Raw genomic sequence first — 20,796 nt, forward strand, 5'->3', positions numbered from 1 at the left:
AAAAAACCTACAATCCACTACAGAAAAATGTATATTGTTTGTTTATTAACTGGCCCCTGGCCTCCTATCATTTCACGAAAGTGGCTCCGGCCCCCCGGGCAAAGCAAGTTGAGTATCCCTGACTTACACTGTACCGGGAGTGATGGTAGAGCTACTGTAATAATGATACATTAGTTCCCTTGTTAGCTTGTTAATTTAGCCAAATAACATGTTCCTGTGATACAGCTGTACACAATATTGCAAGCATTATTGTATTGGTGGAAAATATCACATTCTGAATGCCACACAGGTCTGCTAAATCTTTGTTGTTGTTGTTGTTGTAAATAATTAAGAAAATGTGTTGAAGATTGATACAGGAGGGTATTATATTTCCCATTTTCTCGTATAATATCAACAATCTAAAATAGAACAATAAGAGCTAGGCTGCTAGAGGTGGGATGTTTCTTTAAAAAGAGGATTTTGTTCAGATGGAATAGGTTGTTTTTAAAATGGTAGTAAAAATTAAGGATTATTGAATGAACTTGTGTGTGAAAATGTGTAAAAACAAGACTAGGCGAAACCTAGTACAGTATATGCCAGGCAGCATTTGTACATGGTGATGTCACCACGGGAGGTGACATCATCGGATACTTCCTCAGGTTGTGAGTCAGTCAGTCAGTCAGTCAGTCAGTCAGCTAGCTAGCTTCAGACAGAGCCAGATTTAGGCCTGCAGCCAGCTTCCTGGCATCAATATCCAAGTCCTCACTCATTTTGTACAGTTGAAGTTGGACAAATCACTCAGGGAAGAAAGCCTTTCCACTTGGGCCAACAAAACAAGAGAGGAACTTGGCATACAATAGACTAGTAGAGAGTATACGGTCAAAATCACCTTCTGGAGGATTGTGTATTGCATGCTTTTTTTTCCCTCTGCCATGTTTTCTCTCATGCATTTCATTTCCTCGTTTAGTTTAGAGAAGATCCTTGAAGCGATCACCACAGCAGGGGAGCGGCGGGGCATCGACAGGTTCAGTCCCATCGTACAGGGACTCCGAGATCGCTCCGTCCAATTACAGGTGAGTGCATAGAAGGTGCACAGCTATTACAGGTGAGTGCAAAGAAGGTGCACAGCTATTACAGGTGAGTGCAAAGAAGGTGCACAGCTATTACAGGTGAGCGCAAAGAAGGTGCACAGCAATTATTGGCACATTGTTGTTTCCTCCCAAATGAAATGTGGAATGACTCTGGCAACACGACATTACCGCTCCTCAAATTCAGCCGCTTCAACAAATTGTACTTTCTGCATGTTGTTATCACAATCAGTCTACGCTCAGACTTTCTGCATGTCGTCATCACAATCAGTCTACGCTCAGACTTTCTGCATGTCGTTATCACAATCAGTCTACGCTCAGACTTTCTGCATGTCGTTATCACAATCAGTCTACGCTCAGACTTTCTGCATGTCGTTATCACAATCAGTCTACGCTCAGACTTTCTGCATGTCGTTATCACAATCAGTCTACGCTCAGACTTTCTGCATGTCGTTATCACAATCAGTCTACGCTCAGACTTTCTGCATGTCGTTATCACAATCAGTCTACGCTCAGACTTTCTGCATGTTATCACAATCAGTCTACGCTCAGACTTTCTGCATGTTATCACAATCAGTCTACGCTCAGACTTTCTGCATGTCGTTATCACAATCAGTCTACGCTCAGACTTTCTGCATGTCATCACAATCAGTCTACGCTCAGACTTTCTGCATGTTATCACAATCAGTCTACGCTCAGACTTTCTGCATGTTATCACAATCAGTCTACGCTCAGACTTTCTGCATGTCGTTATCACAATCAGTCTACGCTCAGACTTTCTGCATGTTATCACAATCAGTCTACGCTCAGACTTTCTGCATGTCGTTATCACAATCAGTCTACGCTCAGACTTTCTGCATGTCGTTATCACAATCAGTCTACGCTCAGACTTTCTGCATGTTATCACAATCAGTCTACGCTCAGACTTTCTGCATGTTATCACAATCAGTCTACGCTCAGACTTTCTGCATGTTATCACAATCAGTCTACGCTCAGGGCCTTCCCCCTCACTGCCACATTCGTTGGCATGATGACGTCTCCTTGTATCAACACTTACCCTTTGCTAGAAACCAGGTGTTATGTATTGTCAAGCACAGACCTAGCCACTATGGCAATGTATATGTATATATATATATATGTGTGTGTATATATGTGTGTGTGTATATATATATATATATATATACAGTGTTGTCCCTAGAAACATTTTCAGGCCTGGAGGGATTTCTAAACGTCCCCCGACCGCAACGGTGGGGGCCCTCGCTGGTGACGCTAAACTTTTAGCTAACCTGTTCGCATCTATGTTCGCATTAATGGCACCCCAAGTATCATCATACTATTATGGGATGCGATGCGAACTGTTGTATTATGGGATGTGCGTTTCCCAGGCAACGACACGCGTTGACACGTTTTGGAACGGCGCCACACGCTGGCACGATGCACCTAAAAGCAAAATGCTTATTGTTTTGAATGATTTGGCATCTTCTATTACTGTCAACAACACTAGTATTGTTGTGTTGTAATAATATGTCATAAAGGTTTAAGGAAGTTTGGGGAGAGCAGGGGAAAAATAAATAAATAAATCTGGCCTGGCGGGGGCGTCGTTGGCATGGCGGGCCCGCCAGGCCTGTAGAATGGTAGGGGAAACACACACAGATATATATATATATATATACCGTAAATTCCGGACTATAAGCCGCACCTTTTTTCCCGTTTTTTGGCCCCTGCGGCTTATATAACGGTGCGGCTTATCTATGGATTTTTTCCAAAAAAAAAAAAAAAAAAATCTCTCTTTTTTAGCACTCTTTCTAACTATAAATCCTATATAACTATAATAAGTTTTAATTTCCTCTCTTGCCCTCTTTTCACCACACTGTATGACACTGTATGACACTGTGTGCACTGTAAAAAACAACACAGGTGGTGTTGTGTTATGTTGTTTTGTTGAAATGTTAATAAATGGGAGCTTCCTCTACAATCCCCTCTGTGCATGAACCCTTACATATGGTAATTAAACATTAAAACACAAAAAAAAAAAAAAAAAAAAAAAAATACCATTAAAACACCCGCGGCTTATAGTCCGGTGCGGCTTATAAGAAAAAAATAGTCAACTTTGAAGGTGCGGCTTATACACCGGTGCGGCTTATAGTCCGGAATTTACGGTATATATATATATATATATAAATATAACATATTAGCTGTCCTTGGAGCTGTTCTGTTATATATCCATGGGGATAGTTGACCAGGTGCACTTTGGTAGTGTTGTTATCGGGGATAAAACCAGCAACTCTGTAATGTGTAATCACAGTAGAGCTTAATCAGTGGGTGCGGGTGTGATAGTGGTGCAATTAAGACAAAGATCTGTGATGATCTTGGGCTGCCACATGTAATAACCTTCACTGATCATCCAATTAGCACTTCAGCTAACAGCAACATCTCAGCTCCACAAGTAATGAGCTGTGCAACAAGAACCTGATGTACCATTACTATCTGCTGATTTAGCCAGGGCTTGTTCCATTGCATCAGCAACGAGAGAAAAAATAAAGAAATCAAATCAAAATAATAATGTCTTTTGGCCTTAAGTAGTACAAAAAAAAGAAGAAACTCCTCACTTACTCTCTATCTATCTATCTATCTATCTATCTATCTATCTATCTAATCTATCTAATCTATCTATCTATCTATCTATCTATCTATCTATCTATCTATCTATCTATCTAATCTATCTAATCTATCTAATCTATCTATCTATCTATCTATCTATCTATCTATCTATCTATCTATCTTATCTATCAATCTATCTATCTATCTATCTGTTCTATCATTGCCCCTCCCCCTGCCTTCAAGCAAATCTGAAGGGAATGGCATTCCCTATTGCCACTATGGGATGAGGTGGCAGTAGAATGGTCATTTTGAGCTCTTTCTTGTGTGTGCTGTACATCACATCACAACATTGAGCCCAGACATCTGTATCGCACAGTTCCAGCACTTTTGAATGCTGGACTGTGTTGATGAAGAGTTGGAGTATCATCATCATCATCAGTATTATAAAAGGGAGCTCGGGCTCTGTCTGTTTTCTCTCTGTCCCACTGATGACATCATCAGTGATGTCATCAATTCACTCACACACACACACACACAAGGCTATAGACCTTATTCGATTGACGTCACTCACGTATGGGCACGCCCACTGCCGCCATGTTGTTGACATAGCGCAGCCGCTTTAAGTGACAGCCTATGTAAGAGCAGCGTTTATAGGAAGCTAGCTGCCGTTAGCGTTACCTGCGAGCCTAGGTATCGAGATGCCTAGTGGGTTAAAAGACCAACAAGATCCAGTTCTCACACAGGATGGGCTCTGCATGAATCACAGCCACAGTTGATCCATTTGCAATCCACAATCCCCTCCTAGTCCAATTAACAGATTGCCAGGTTTGTACCTGTGCATGCCCAATGCCCATGACATGATCCAATCCTGCTGCTTTATATAATCCTCCTCTTTGTGCACATAATCTTTCCACTGCATCTTCTCCCTCCTGATGCATGCGCTGGAGATCTGGCGTATAGAGACGGAACATTGTTATGTGCCGAAATAAGCAGTTGCAATTCTTGATTAAAGTGTTTTGTCTGTATTTTAATTGGTAGCTGAGGGATGTGAAGAGAAAGACACTTCATACACTATTTTTTCTTCTCAACACACACACACGCACACACACACACACACACGCACACACACACACACACACACACACACACACACACAGCATAACATTGTAGCGTGTGCAGCCATTTGCTTGCTACTCTGCTTGTATTCCTGTGCATTGACCATTGCTAAACTAAATGACAAGATGCTATCTTATTTTTGGCCTGTGTAGTATCACCAGTATTAGTTTAATTTGGCTTGATGTGGCTGCCGTTGACAGGTGGAAGCCTCTGAGAAGATGACAGGTGAGGAAGATGCAGTGGGAAGGGAAAGAGCTAGGGATGGGACCGATCCAATATCGGTATCGGGTGCGGGTGCCGATATTGGCACTAATTCACAAATCGGATCGGAATCTTTTTTTTTTTTTTTTTTTTGCAATTCCAGCGCTGGCCGTAATTTATATTTTCTTAATTTTGTCTGCTTTTTGCAAGGTGTATTTAAAAAAAAAAAAACTGTAATTGGCCAAATCGTTGTCTATACTGAATATTCAAGAAAAATATCGGTATCGGCATAATATCGGTATCGGCAGATATCCAAATTCAGGTATCGGAATCGGATCGGAAGTGAAAAAATGTGGATCGGGGCATCCCTAGAAAGAGCAGAGGATCCTGCTACGGGTTAAATAAAGAAGATGAGACCGTGGAGGAAGGAAGTGCATCACCTCCTTCATACAAAGACATGAGTGGCCCTGAAACGATAGCCTTGTGTACTGGATGGTGTAAAGGGCCTTTAGTTGTGTTTTATTGATGCTTTGCAGTGCGCTATTATTTCTTCTTGCTAATAGACCGCGCTGATCCCGCTTAACCCCATGCATTATTAAAACACATTTACTGCTATACTGTGTGTGTGTGTGTGTGTACTGTGTGTGTGTACTGTGTGTGTGTGTGTGTGTACTGTGTGTGTGTGTGTCTGTGTGGCCCAAGGCTTTCTCTCTCCCACCTGGCCACAGTCATACTCCGGCTCCCCTGGCAGCCTCCTTCAGCTTAGGGACCGTGTGCATTTAGACAGTAACTGTAAATGGACCCCCTGGGGGACGAGGGCACATTTCAAGACGCCTGAATGTTCTCTTGAGGTCTGAGGCATGTTTGTGCGCTCCCCCGTTATTCTGTGAATACGAAACTGAGGCTGGTGTGCATGGTTTAACAAAAGTACAGGAGTCCTCATTCGTTTTTCGTTTGTTTTTTTAGAGAATGAAGTGCGATTCGATTGTTTCATCAGTGGTAGCAGCAGGTAGTTACATTAACACATTGAGTGCCAAGGACGTCTGTGGACGTCCTAAAAAAAAGTAACGAGAAGTGCCAGGGACGTCTGTGGACGTCCCAATATCATAATTCATATTATTCCATAATTCTGCTGTTTAAGGTCGTACCCAGCCAGTGAGCATGAATCCCTTCAAGGGATCACACGGCGCCACCTTAAAAATCTACACGGCAGCTGCGCCACCTTAAAACCTTGGCGCTCAGATCCTTTCCTTTGTGCAGGAGAAAGCCGTGATCAAAGAGAAACCGATGCATGCTGCAGCCAGAGCCATATAGATTGCTCTGTCTGCAGCTGACAGTTGGCTGCGATCCGCGCCCACAACTGAGCTCCTCTGCCTCTGTCTATCTGTCTGCATATAGTTTCTCCACACGATTACCTGCCAAATGCCGTAATGTAATGTAATGTCTAATAATAAAAAGAAGCAGGAGAAAAATAATAATAATAATAATCATGAGTGCAAAAAGTATTCATAAAAGTGACTTTATCTTGAAAAGTAAAAAAAGACAGCAGAAAACCCTTGAAAGTGCTCTTCTTTCAGAGGCTGTCATTTCATAATGGAACTGTCTAGAAACAAAATTTCTTCTTTGAAAGAAGCAGGAGTGTCCAATGTTTCATTAGAGTCCAGCCTTGTCCATATAGCCCTAATAGAAAAAATTCTATAGCTGTTTTCAACTGAATGGAAGTGAATCTGGCACAGGCTCCAGACAATTTTACTGAAGCGCTGTGGCACTCAATGTGTTAAGTGAAGCTACTGATGATAATGCACTACTCTTCCTTGCTACCTCTTCCTCTTTATTTGTGTCTTTTGGAATTGCTTTAGATCCCTTAAGCCCGTAGACAAATGGCTGAGTAAACTCGGTTGTAGCTCTGTTTCTCTCCTTATGTTTTTATCCCAATGAAATATAAACTAATTATGACCACATAATGAAAGAGAGAAAAACATTAGTATTGAGAAATCCATCATCATTCACAGACCATTTAATAATAATAATAATAATAATAATAATAATACATTTATCTTATATAGCGCTTTTCTAAATACTCAAAGTCGCTTTACAGAAAACACAGAAATAAATACTTTAATTTGGAAACATTCATGAAAGGTGGGGACAGTAGGTAGAGTGGAGTGAGGTTAGGAGGAGAAAGCGAGGTTGAAGAGGTGGGTCTTGAGGGCCATAATTTGATATTATTATCATTTGAATTTGAGATTCAGTGTGGCTTCCTGTGTGTTGATATTCACTGTCGGCTTAAAATAAGTTGCATTGAATGCTTTAGATTCAAATCATCCTCTACTCTCTTCTCAATAGGGTATTATAGTTGACATAGATAGAGTATATGCATAGATTCAGTATACTGTAGGATTCCCCTATGGAAAATGGCCAAAGCAGGCAATGCAGGTATAGTTAATTTCTTCATGAGGTTTGTTTTTACCGCCACTGCGAGGATCACTGACATGTAAGTAGATCAATAGACCCTTTTCACGGGGGCCATTTTATGTCGAAAAGGCAGGGTAAACACAGGTGCGAGCAAAACAAATTTCAAATTTTGGAAGTTTGAAACCCTCATTAGTGTTTTGCTTGCACCTGTGTTTACCCTGCCTTTTTGACACAAAATGGCCCCCGTGAGAAGGGTCTATTAGTCCAGTTGGCTTTTATGTAGGGGCTAAACTTGGACTTATGTCAAATTATGATGTTGGCATTTCATATAAAGATTTTTTGACTGCCACTGCTCCCCTCGCACGTCATCTACCAAATGAAAAATACATTAATATGTCTGTAATATTAGGCATCTATACAGTATATATCACAATGTTAAGATGCCACTTTGAAGACGGATAATTACCAAGCTTTGAGTGCCATGCCACATCAAAACTGAGTATGCGATCATATATGACAACGGAGCTTGAAATATCCCGACGTCCCAGCAATGCCAATGCCCTCATTTCACACATGAGCGGATCGCTTTACCGATCAATAATTGATATTTCTGTCGGTGTGTTTGCTCCGGCCTGTTGAATATAGCCACAGTCAGTCCCTCCCTCTCTGCGGTGAACCAACATTCATAGGGGAGAAGAAGAGCAGCTTCCAAAGGAGCCATTTTGCCCCTTAAATTGACTGTTGACTTGGTTTTGTGCGCACGGGTCTGCTGCAGTTGTCGCATTAATATTAAAATCGGCGCCCTCTAGTTGGTGACTGGAGAAAATAAACATGCATTAGTTATGGTCCTCTGCTTCTCAGGGACACTGTAAGTCATTTAGAATGCATCCTACCATGCTTTTCATCAACCTCTGGGATAAAGGAATCTCTCTCTCTCTCTCTCTCTCTCTCTCTCTCTCTCTCTCTCTCTCTCTATCTCATATTGTTTGGTATCTCCTCCATGTTACAGGTGGCCTGCATGCTGCTCATCAACGCGCTGGTGACGTCGCCCGATGAGCTGGACCTGAGGCTCCACATCAGGAACGAGTTTGTGCGCTGCGGCCTCAAAGAGATCTTGCCGGTAAGCACTTCTTCCACGAGCACGTCCACGAGCACACAGACACAATATACAATAATATATATACTCACACACACTGACCTATGAATATTTAAATGAGTTGTCCACTAGAATGAAATATTGTAGATTTGCTCTGCAGCAAATTATTTATGAAACGCAGAGTTTACTTTGCACTTTGTCCTCTGCGCCTCCACCACCCAGGAAGCAGTAAGGTGTCTAGTGGCCGGCGTTCACACCGTCTACCTAACGTGTTTTACGTGTTGTAAACGATGTTGTACTGTACATGCACACCGAGGTAGCTCCCGCTTACAGGCTTGGTATTTTGCGTTGCTGAGGAAGAGCTTTTTGCTCGAAACTTCATGCAACGCAAAGTAAAACGCCTTGGAGCTACCTTGGTGTGCAGATCCGTTTCCCCCCCAAGTTGATAAGGTTCTTTTGTTTTTTTTTGTAAATAAAGTTTTTATTTATTTACACACATAGACAGCATAAACATAAACAAACATTTTAACTTTCACTCATACATTTCCAGGCCTGTAATAAATGAACATACTTGGTTCCGTGATATATTCACAACGAAAAATAAATAAAATAATTAAAGCAATATAATATAATATAGCCACATCACAGTGTCCTCATTTCTATCATTGACTCTTGCCAACATGTGTTCATATGATACTACTTCTAACATGAATTCTACCCACTTTTTTAAATCTGGAGAGGATGTACTTTTCCATGATCTGAGAATCATTCTGGCAGCCGTGACCACGCCTACATTTATCACTGCAAAGTCGTACTTCGATATAATTGGCACTTCTGTGATGAGGTATTTTTGATCAAACACCCATCCCAGTGGGTTTTGGATACGTGTCTCTTTTTTTCGACTATGTAACAATGTTGTACATGCCAAGTAAACTGATGGATTAAAGTGTGGAGTAGGTCCCTGCATCTCTATATCATCTCCATATGTTGAAGGGGGGCTCAAGCCTTTCTCCCTGATGCCTCTTCCTCTCCTCTGCCCCCTGTCCTCCTGCAGCAACTGACAGCCATCAGGAACGATGCTCTTGACATTCAGCTCAAGGTGTTCGAGGAGCATAAAGAGGAGGACATGCTGGAGTTCTCTCATAGGCTGGAGGACATCAAGTGCGAGTTCGAATATCCTTGACATACTGTTACCAGGCAGATGCATATATATCTGCTTTCTGATTCAGAGGCAGTGTCTTGTAAATGTGGTCCATATATATTGCAAACATTATTGTTATCCTGAGGTTAGCTATCTATGTTCAGACCAGCAGCAGCAGCAGAAACGGAAAGACTAAAAGACAGATTTGTTATGCTTGGACTCTTTGCTCTCTTTTATCAGTAGCTTACAGTATAATCCTTTGTGTGAAACTGCAAAGGTTTTCTTTTCTTTTTGATTTGTTCCTTTTTGCATCTACGTACTCGTCCTTAACGCTCCGCACCGATGTGGGGGAGGTGTACGATGCTGTGCAGAGCATGGTGAAGGACAGCAGCGCAGAACCCTACTTCCTCTCCATACTGCAGCACCTGATGCTTATACGCAATGACTACGTGGTCAGGTAAAGATCAGAAACACACACACGCATCCAGTCCACACAGTGATGGGTTTTGCTTTGGACATGACTTTTCACACACACGCATCCACACAGTGATGGCTTTTGCTTTGGACATGACTTTTCACACACGCATCCTCACAGTGATGGCTTTTGATTGGACATGACTTTTCACACACGCATCCTCACAGTGATGGCTTTTGATTGGACATGACTTTTCACACACGCATCCACACAGCGATGGGTTTTGCTTTGGACATGACTTTTCACACACGCATCCACACAGTGATGGGTTTTGCTTTGGACATGACTTTTCACACACACGCATCCACACAGTGATGGGTTTTGCTTTGGACATGACTTTTCACACACGTATCCACACAGCGATGGGTTTTGATTTGGACATGACTTTTCACACACGCATTCACACAGCGATGGGTTTTGCTTTGGACATGACTTTTCACACACGCATCCACACAGCGATGGGTTTTGCTTTGGACATGACTTTTCTGAAGTGTAATACAGCGGTGGATATTTTACTTCTCATCTCCTTTGTTTCATTCACCCTCCTCTTCCCTTGTTTCTTATTTATTTTATAATACTTATTTTTCTTGCACATGTTTTTACTAACATCTTTTTTTCCCAATAGAGACACTGCATGAAATAGGCCACGCCCATCACGGGGGAAAAGCTCCGTTCATTTCCACACACCAGCGTCATATTCCTTGAATTAAACATGTATGGTGGGGCTGCGCAGACAACTAATGTAAAAAATCGCCAGTTAAAGTTTTTTTGTACTCCCGAGCAAAACAAGGAAGCCATTGAGAATTGGCGAGAAGAAAAATGTGGATCTAGCTGTCAAGAAGTAAGTTGGAGTGTTCATCTTCCGTATATACGATCTTTTTGTGCAACACGCAACCATGCACGCGACATAGGAGAACGCCAGGATTGGAGGGGGGGGTTTCCATTTTCCCCCGTCTTGGGCGTGGTTTCTGAATGATGACGCGTTACACAGTGTCTCTATATCTGGTTTTTGAGAATAAAAGGATTTAACAGTTATTCCTGAGGTACTTGGTGCATATCCTCTTCCCTCCGCCATTTTGAATTAATGATGTAATGGCCCAATTCCAATTCGCCCCCTTACTGACTCAAGCCCTTAGAGGCGCGTTCACGTGAAGGGAGTGAGGGCTTAGGGATGTCCCACGGTGAAATCGCAAAGTGAATGAGGGCTCAGAGTGAGCCCTTTCTGCCCCCTTACCGTAAGGGAGCAGCTATGGCCACTTAGGCAAAGGGAATTGCCCACAATGCATAGCGTTGTGAGGTATAAAACGGGGAAGGCTGCAAATATCAGTCGAAAAAATAAAAGAACACACGCGCGAAACGAACGCGGTGTTTGCGAGTGCGCTGGAATGCCTTAATTGACAATGAAACATTACATTAATAGGGATTTCAGATTAGACAAAAATATTATATCAGAGGAAAGCAAGTAGTTATTTTACACAATCCTAGAATAATCATCAATCATTTCTATTACAATTGCAATCACAACTTTTTTGATGAATGAGAAATAGTTTTACCGAATCTGTATTGTACAGTATTGACATTGTGTGTATAATGTTGGGTGACATGTCATTATTATGCTTATTTTAATTATAATTCCACATGTTGCAGATTGCAGATTTTGCAGTAGGCTACGTTTATTTTTAAATGACAGAGCCAGAGCCTGGATTAGAACAGACTCATCAGGGAGTCTATCCCTCAAACACTTTAGGCGTCTTGACAATAAACAATATATAGCAAGCCCCTAACCTGCCAGAGTCAACATCATCTTGTCAAGTGCAAAGGGCTCTGCTGTCCCAATCCTCCTATTTATCCAATGTGGATCCCTTCCACACTTGATGACTCAACCACTTTCAGATGGCGGCCATTAGAGGGACTGAGGGTTCAGGGCTTGAGTCTTTAGGGGGCGGATTGGAATTGGGCCAATATCTCAAAATGACAAACGGAAAAGGGATTGTAGACATCACTTTGGGGGGGTCCGCCACCTGGTGGTTGGGACATGGTACTGATGGTTCAAAATGGCTTCCAAACATCTGTCCACTGTACGGTGGTAGACAGCGTGCGTGAAAGGGTTCAACCCTCAATGACATTGGCTAACAAAGAGAATGCTGCCTCTTTCATCTCGGAGCCATCTCCAGCAACCACAGCTCCAGTGTGTTCCTCATCTCCTTTTAATGGTGCTTTTCAAAGGCCTGTTTTATGTTGGTTCACTCACAGCTGGGTGTGCAGCTAAAACCTTGGCTTGATCAAAAGACGAGTCTGTAATCTGAAGAATATGAAATGTATCACCCGCAGATCTTCTCTCCAGAAGAGACAACACTCGCCGTGTCTGGCACTCTGCTCTGGCAGCGCATACGCTCCGTTCATTAGCACGATAATGTCTGATTAAGTTCTTTCATGTGAACTGATTATGGGAGTGTGCGTGTAAATGACCTACACACTGCCTTACTTTGATAGTTGATTTCAGCGCAGCCTAATAAGAAATCTGCCTTTTTTTAGATCCAACTTTAGCAGCGGTGGTTTTGTGTCATCTTTGCATGTCTTGAGATTTGTATCGTTACCTGCATTGGTACCGTTTAGTATGCAAGCACTGATGATACACGTGCTTTTACTTGCTCACACACACGACCACACACACACACACGCACGCACACACACACGCACACCAACACACACACACACACTCCCACACACAGGCCCGTGTATGTGTGTGTTCCTAGTGTAGAAACACCCTTAGTTTATTACTAAGAAAAAAATAATAAATGTAACTTTTTTTCCCTTCATAAGCAGTACAGGAACCTCTTGAGGACAAATCCTATAATAATCCTATCATAAGAAGAATACAAAGTCTCTGAGTGAGTGAGCAGAAAGTGTGTTTGGCCAGAGCGATGCCGTTTTATGTGCAAGTCACGCTCAATCTTTCAGGAAGTGTAAAGAAAGAGCACCCCCTGCGGGTGACCTAACGGATGCACATTTTTAATTAGGTAATTAGGGACGATTAATGGGCCAAACTTGCGATGGCTGCGCACGTCCGCAGATTAATTAAACGGCCAAACTTGCGATGCTGCCCCATGGCCGCGCAGCTCGATGCACCGCACGAGTTAACGAGTATTCCGAACATATTTTAGATTTTCTTTTCAAAATGTGATAACTTTTTTTGATGATTTTCTGAACAAGGTTGGATGTATAACTTCCTCCTCATACTCATTGTATCTTCCATACGGTGTGACACAGAACGCTGCACTTCTACCTTCTTTAGTTGTCTCCAACTATCTTTTGAAATACATTGCACAGTTTTCCTCCGGCGATCTATACTTGTGGCCTCGAGCCGGTTCGCAAGACACACACATCTGAATTTGATCCTCGACTAAATGTTTTATTTACTTCCTGTTCTTTTCATCAACAGTAGTACACAGCGTTCTTTCACACAGGGCCCCCAAAGGCACACAGACGGTACTGAAAGGAACACCAACGTCTTGACTCACAATAAGGCCTTTTTCCATTTCGAATGTTGTGCTTCTCATCTTCAGTTACATGCACAGTATAGTGATTAGGGATGTTCAATGTTTCAATTATCGAAAATCGATAATTGATCGTTAAGGAATTGAATCAATCACGTGGAATTTGGTCTGCGGACCTCAGTGAGGCTCAGGCCTGTTGATTTGACTCTTGTGCTGTCAGCTAAGCTGGAAGACGCCGATTGCCTTACATCATGTAACCTGACATGTAACATGTTTGTTTACCTGGCCACAGCGCTAGTGTCTGATATTCTTACTACACAGCGGCATCGCCATTATAGCTGGCCGAGAACGCGCAACGTTATTACCAGACCAGAGTAAAAAAAAAATATATATATATATATTATTATTATTACGCAATCGATAATTGATCGTTAATTTTTCCCGATTTTCGATTATGGAAATTTTTCCCTAATAGTGATGCCACTGTAACTATCAGTCCCATTCACACAGCATTGTTGTTAGCAAGAGCTGGCTAATGGAAGGCAGTGTCGTGGATTAAATAGCACATTAGTTAGCGACTCTGTGCAGGGATTTGGCCTCTCCACAGTGCTGTTGTGAGATAATGAGCAGATCAAGCAGCTACTTCCCCTCTCACCCACGATAGCAGTGTAGTCTATCTCTCAGCCTCGCACATCAGGCTTGGTTTCTCTGTAATATCGCCCCCTTTGTGTATTTGTGGCATTGCCCTCTGTTGCTCCGTGATCAATGCGTTCAACAGAACCATGAGAAACCCTTTAGCTGCACTTACTCAGCCGATGCTGCTGACGCGCTCCGCCCGCCGCACATTCCGCCCGCTTCAATACCATCACACTTTTTTTTTGCCTGCTGCTTACATTGCAAGTGGTTTATGAGTGGGCTTATTTATTTCTCTCAAAACTAGAGCAATAACAGCCTGTCAGAGGGAACAATAATAATAGCGTTAACAGCTGGGACCTCAAAAATCTGGAAATCACAATACAGCAATAACACAAAAGATGTGTCCATGTCATATTAGCCACTATTCACCTTGTTCTTTGCGTGTCATTTTGTAATCGTCTTTCCGTTTTAGACACGGAAGTAGATGACGCCTACCGTAGTCAATTTTTTCAAGCAAAAAAAACACAGTTATAAAGTTTTAATATTTTTTCGGATGAGAACATTCCAAATATGTGACCAGTTTATCAGAATAACGCCTATTTGGAAATATTTAACGAGCAGCGAGGACTGGGAGCGCTGGCTGTGCTGGCCGGTCGGACTAGCTGTCTGTCAAACCCTACTGTAGTTAGGCTACTGGCAGTGAGAAAACACTGTCGACGTGCTTTTGCAACTAACGTTAAAGTCGAGGTGAACCGGAACGGAATGCACCAGCGCGAGCGTCGGAGACTGAAAACAAATTGAGAGGCGGACCATATACGTGTCGATGATTTGATTTGACAATTCTGTCGACTGGCTTTGGCATTGGTCAATCATGGCGTGTTCCACCCCCAAATCCAAGTGGGATTCACCGTGTTATCGTGCTACGCGAGTGGGATCCGCGGAGTACCAGGCAGCCACCTGCTTCGTGCGGAGCGAGCGGACAATCCGATGCATGGGTGCTGCCCGCCCGCCTGGAATCTCCACGGGGCGACCCCTGACAACCACGATATCCCTGGAATGCGCGTTTTAACGAGCCAGTTACATTTCTTTGCATTCTTAGAGATTATAGTTTTTGTTTTTTGTTCATGTTTCATACAATTGGCCAAGTTAGTAGTTTGTTTATGGGATAGGAATTCTGCCAGATGACAGGCACTAGGCGCCATTTTCTACTTCATTTGGAAGAGAAAATTATCCTGAAATGAAGATTTGATTGACAGCTGCCATGTCGTGATATGATTGGTTGAAATGGGGTAGAAATTTGATAGTACTAGGTGAAGTCAGCAAACTGTACATTACTGTTATCAATGAAATCTTGAAAAATGAACTTTTGATGTGAAAAAGTGTGAAAAACTAAAGAAATTAGATTTTTGTGATTTTTTTTTGCATACATTATTAAATAGGTGCACTGCATACCCAGGTATTTGAACTAAAATAAAAGAAAAGTCATTTTTGGGTTCAGCTCGACTTTAAATGCCGACCGGGTACAGCCATCAGCTCCTCGCAGCAGTAACGCTATGATTCCAACTAGCGCTGAACCGTAAGAACAAATACAATTGCGGGTAACGCGCAAGAGAGAAAAAGTGGGCGTGGTGAATGAGGTGAATAGAGAGCCAAAGTGAAACGTCACTTCCTGCTTTCTCCCTGTACCACCGCTGAAAAAAATATGAATGGCGGTGAACGGAGAATAACGTTACCGGTACTTTATTTATCTCGTTTTACGCAGTCGCAGTTTGTCACCAAACTGTTGCACTAGAAGTTATAAATCAGAAAGACTACATGCACTGTCGCCTAAGTGACGTCACTTTCTCTACCGGCAAAGCTGAAGACTGGCGACATGCCACGAGCTTCCACAAGCTATGTCGTTTTTCTACGAAACTAACCCCTACGTTTCAGTTTGACGACAAACTGCGACTTTCTTGACATGCAAAGTTATGTTTTAGATTGACCAAATTAGCATTGGTAAAGTAAAAAAAAAGTAACCTTATTCTCCGTCCAGCGCCATTCATATTTTTCGCAGCGCTGGTACAGGGAGAAAGCAGGAAGTGACGTTTCACTTTGGCTCTCTATTGCAAATTGCATTCAATTACAATATTTGAGATTGAATACTGTACATAATATCTATCATTATATCCTGCCATCATACATATCTCATTGTGTTAAAGGTGTCTCCTCCTCTCCCTTCTCTTCCACTTCTCTATTCTCTTCCTGTCCACCCCTTCTCCTCTAATGGGTGCAGGCGAGCTGGGGGTCAGACGCGGGGCGGGGTGTCAGAGGAAGATGTGTCAGGCGAGGCAGGGTGCTGCTGTACACACCTGATCCTCATATCAAGTGGGCAGTGTTCCCTCATTGATTTTGTTGAAGCAGCGCCATCAATTGTGTTGCGGCGCTCTAAAGCTACACGGTCTTGTTAAAGATTTATTTTGAATCACGACTGTCGTCAACCTTTTTACCTGTGGAGTGAACCTCGGCCTGCGATCGGACGCACTAATACAGCACGGCGGATAGTAGCCCCCCGACTTTAAGCTCCCTGTTTCGCTGAGAAGCGCCTATATCCATGTTGCACTGACTGTGACGGGGTGGACAGGCATCACTCTATATCCAGTGTTTCCCCCTAGAAAGATCTTCAGGCCTGGAGGGATTTCGAAACGTACCCCCGACCGCAACGGTGGGGGCCCTCGCTGGCGACGCTAAACTTTTAGCTAACCTGTTTGCATCTATGTTGGCAATGGCATCCCAAGTATCATCATGCTATTATGGGATGCGATATGCGAACAGTTGTATTATGGGATGTGCGTTTATCCCAGGCAACGAAACACGTTGACACAGGCAGCACTGACACATGTTGCATTGACTGTGACGGGGTGGACACTACAGGCAGCACTCTATATCCATGTTGCATTGACTGTGACAGGGTGGACAGGCAGCACTCTATATCCATGTTGCATTGACTGTGACAGAGTGGACAGGCAGCACTCTATATCCATGTTGCATTGACTGTGACGGGGTGGACAGGCAGCACTCTATATCCATGTTGCATTGACTGTGACAGGGTGGACAGGCAGCACTCTATATCCATGTTGCATTGACTGTGACGGGGTGGACAGGCAGCACTCTATATCCATGTTGCATTGACTGTGACGGGGTGGACAGGCAGCACTCTATATCCATGTTGCATTGACTGACAGGGTGGACAGGCAGCACTCTATATCCATGTTGCATTGACTGTGACAGGGTGGACAGGCAGCACTCTATAGCCATGTTGCATTGACTGTGACAGGGTGGACAGGCATCACTCTATAGCCATGTTGCATTGACTGTGACAGGGTGGACAGCCAGCACTCTATAGCCATGTTGCATTGACTGTGACGGGGTGGACAGGCAGCACTCTATAGCCATGTTGCATTGACTGTGACGGGGTGGACAGGCAGCACTCTATAGCCATGTTGCATTGACTGTGACAGGGTGGACAGGCAGCACTCTATAGCCATGTTGCATTGACTGTGACGGGGTGGACAGGCAGGACTCTATAGCCATGTTGCATTGACTGTGACGGGGTGGACAGGCAGCACTCTATAGCCATGTTGCATTGACTGTGACAGGGTGGACAGGCAGCACTCTATAGCCATGTTGCATTGACTGTGACGGGGTGGACAGGCAGCACTCTATAGCCATGTTGCATTGACTGTGACAGGGTGGACAGGCAGCACTCTATAGCCATGTTGCATTGACTGTGACGGGGTGGACAGGCAGCACTCTATAGCCATGTTGCATTGACTGTGACAGGGTGGACAGGCAGCACTCTATAGCCATGTTGCATTGACTGTGACGGGGTGGACAGGCAGCACTCTATAGCCATGTTGCATTGACTGTGACGGGGTGGACAGGCAGCACTCTATAGCCATGTTGCATTGACTGTGACAGGGTGGACAGGCAGGACTCTATAGCCATGTTGCATTGACTGTGACAGGGTGGACAGGCAGCACTCTATAGCCATGTTGCATTGACTGTGACGGGGTGGACAGGCAGCACTCTATAGCCATGTTGCATTGACTGTGACGGGGTGGACAGGCAGCACTCTATAGCCATGTTGCATTGACTGTGACAGGGTGGACAGGCAGGACTCTATAGCCATGTTGCATTGACTGTGACAGGGTGGACAGGCAGCACTCTATAGCCATGTTGCATTGACTGTGACGGGGTGGACAGGCAGCACTCTATAGGTGATATGCCACACTTCCTTGTTACTCTTCTGCCTGAACCCTGTCGTTCCTGCTGACTCAATTTCCATTTCTTACAATTCCCTCTCACGTTTCCATCCGTCTGGCTTACACTCATGAACATACTCTAGAAACCTACACACACACACACACACACACACACACACACACACACACACACACACACACACACACACACACACACACACAGTGTACTATAGAAACCTTTGAAGATGTTTGAAATGATCTCCTCTCTCCCAGTACACACTGCTTGATATTTCTGTCTGAGCCTTGTCTATGTGTCAGTAAGCACTGCTCTGCTACATGGGAGTTGGTGTTTTCAAACTGCATTTCGGATGAAGGCAAGGGAACACATTTCTTACAGTAATTGACATACATACATGTACATACTGTACATACATTACATATGTACATGTATGTGTACACGCGCACACACCACGCGCGCGCACACACACACACACACACACACACACAGAATATGTTTCTACGCAGCACCAAATTCCCTGTCACTATGAGTCTCTCTTACATAACTGTCTTTTGGTTTCTGTCATTCTGTCTCTCTCTCCTCTCTCTCTCTCCTCTCTCTCTCTCCTCTCTCTCTCTCTCTCTCTCTCTCTCTCTCTCCTGTCTCTCTCTATCTCTCTCTCTCTCTCTCTCCTCTCTCTCTCCTGTCTCTCTCTATCTCTCTCTCTCTCTCCTGTCTCTCTCTCTCTCCTGTCTCTCTCTCTCTCCTCTCTCTCTCTCTCTCTCCTCTCTCTCTCTCCTGTCTCTCTCTCTCTCTCTCTCTCTCTCCCTCTCTCTCTCTCTCTCTCTCTCTCTCTCTCTCCCTGACTCTCCCAGGCCTCAGTACTTTAAGATCATTGACGAGTGCGTCTCTCAGATTGTTCTGCACCCCAGTGGCAGCGACCCAGACTTCAGTTACCGCAAGCGTCTGGACGTGGACTTCAGCCACCTCTTAGGCAAGTTCCTCACTTCAACACAGTAGCCTTGACTTCACAGTGTCTTCAAGGACTTCACAGGGACATCTCACTATCTGAGTCTGCACGTCACTTTCATTTTGTCTCTCTCTTTCAGAGGTGTGCGTGGATAAAGCACGAGTCGATGAGTATGAACAAAGAGCTTCAGAACTGGCACAGAAGGCAAGTATTTACAAAGAACTGATATGGAGATTCAGCACCCCCCCCCCCCCCCTCCTTCATTAGGCTAGACCCTTTTCACGGGGGCAAAACACTAATGAGGGTTTCCAACTTCCACGATTGGAATTTGGAAACCCTCATTAGTGTTTTGCTTGCACCTGTGTTTACCCTGCCTTTTCCACACAAAATGGCCCCCGTGACAAGGGTCTATTGAAATGAAAAACGATGTAAATTATTGTGGGGATGTGGATCGCCAACCTGACCAGCCCTTCTCCAACACCTGTGTTCAAAACACACAATCTTTTGTACATTGACTAAACACTACACTCGCACGCATGCACACACACACGCACGCACGCACTCACTCACTTCTGGGGTATTTACTGGACATAGACTTACTTGCATTTTATTTATTTTATTTGTTTGAGGTCAAGTTTGATTGGCTGCCCGTGATTATTTAAATCTGGTTAAGCATCAGACTGGAGATCCTGTTGTCATTAATAAAAAGGTTGTTTTGATACAATTGTGTGGCATATGGACAGTTATGAAGTCTGAACAAAATGAATTACAAATCATATAAAAACTAATTTAATCGTCTCCTTAGAGCTGCCCAAAAAGTCTCAAATGGTCATCCCCCCAAAATGGGAAAGAGCATTTGATAGGAGAATGTTAACGTCTTAGCGTGTGTTTGTGGGACTATTTTGGATGTGTGTGTGTGTGTGTGTGTGTGTGTGTGTGTGTGTGTGTGTGTGTGTGTGTGTGTGTGTGTGTGTGTGTGTGTGTGTGTGTGTGTGTGCGTGCGTGCGTGCGTGTGTGTGTGTGTGTGTGTGCGTGTGCGTGCATGTGTGTGTCTCACTGTCCAGTTTGATGAGGAGTTCCTGAGCAGACAGGAAGCACAAGCTCAGCTGGTTACATGTGAGGAGAAGATCGCTGAGCTCCACGCAGAGCTTCAGGCCTTCAGGTCCCAGGTTTGTCCACTATCCAATATTCCACGATTATTCTGAAAATGACCATATTCTGAATTTGATAAGGGTCGTGTAAACAGCATACTGTATTCCAGCTGCATTTTCCGAATTTGGCCCTTTTCCCAATTGAGCATTTTTCCATTAAGATATGAGATTAAGATAAGATGCACAAA

General features: G+C 43.6%; 1 protein-coding gene across 1 annotated transcript in view; it reads left to right on the top strand.

Annotated features, from left to right (window-relative positions):
- Positions 1-20,796, top strand: part of LOC310799833 (protein diaphanous homolog 3-like) — a gene marked incomplete at both ends in the record, with an annotated part of 299,639 nt that overhangs the window by 87,155 nt on the left and 191,688 nt on the right. Inside the window, 7 exon segments of the mRNA XM_083662443.1 lie at positions 947-1,052; positions 8,410-8,520; positions 9,551-9,669; positions 9,978-10,094; positions 19,363-19,481; positions 19,597-19,661; positions 20,522-20,626. Of these exon segments, the coding sequence (XP_083518569.1) occupies positions 947-1,052; positions 8,410-8,520; positions 9,551-9,669; positions 9,978-10,094; positions 19,363-19,481; positions 19,597-19,661; positions 20,522-20,626 (742 nt within the window).

The sequence above is a fragment of the Poromitra crassiceps genome (genome assembly GCF_964638095.1).
Source record: "Poromitra crassiceps genome assembly, chromosome: 28".
In the NCBI taxonomy this organism is placed as follows: Eukaryota; Metazoa; Chordata; class Actinopteri; order Beryciformes; family Melamphaidae; genus Poromitra; species Poromitra crassiceps.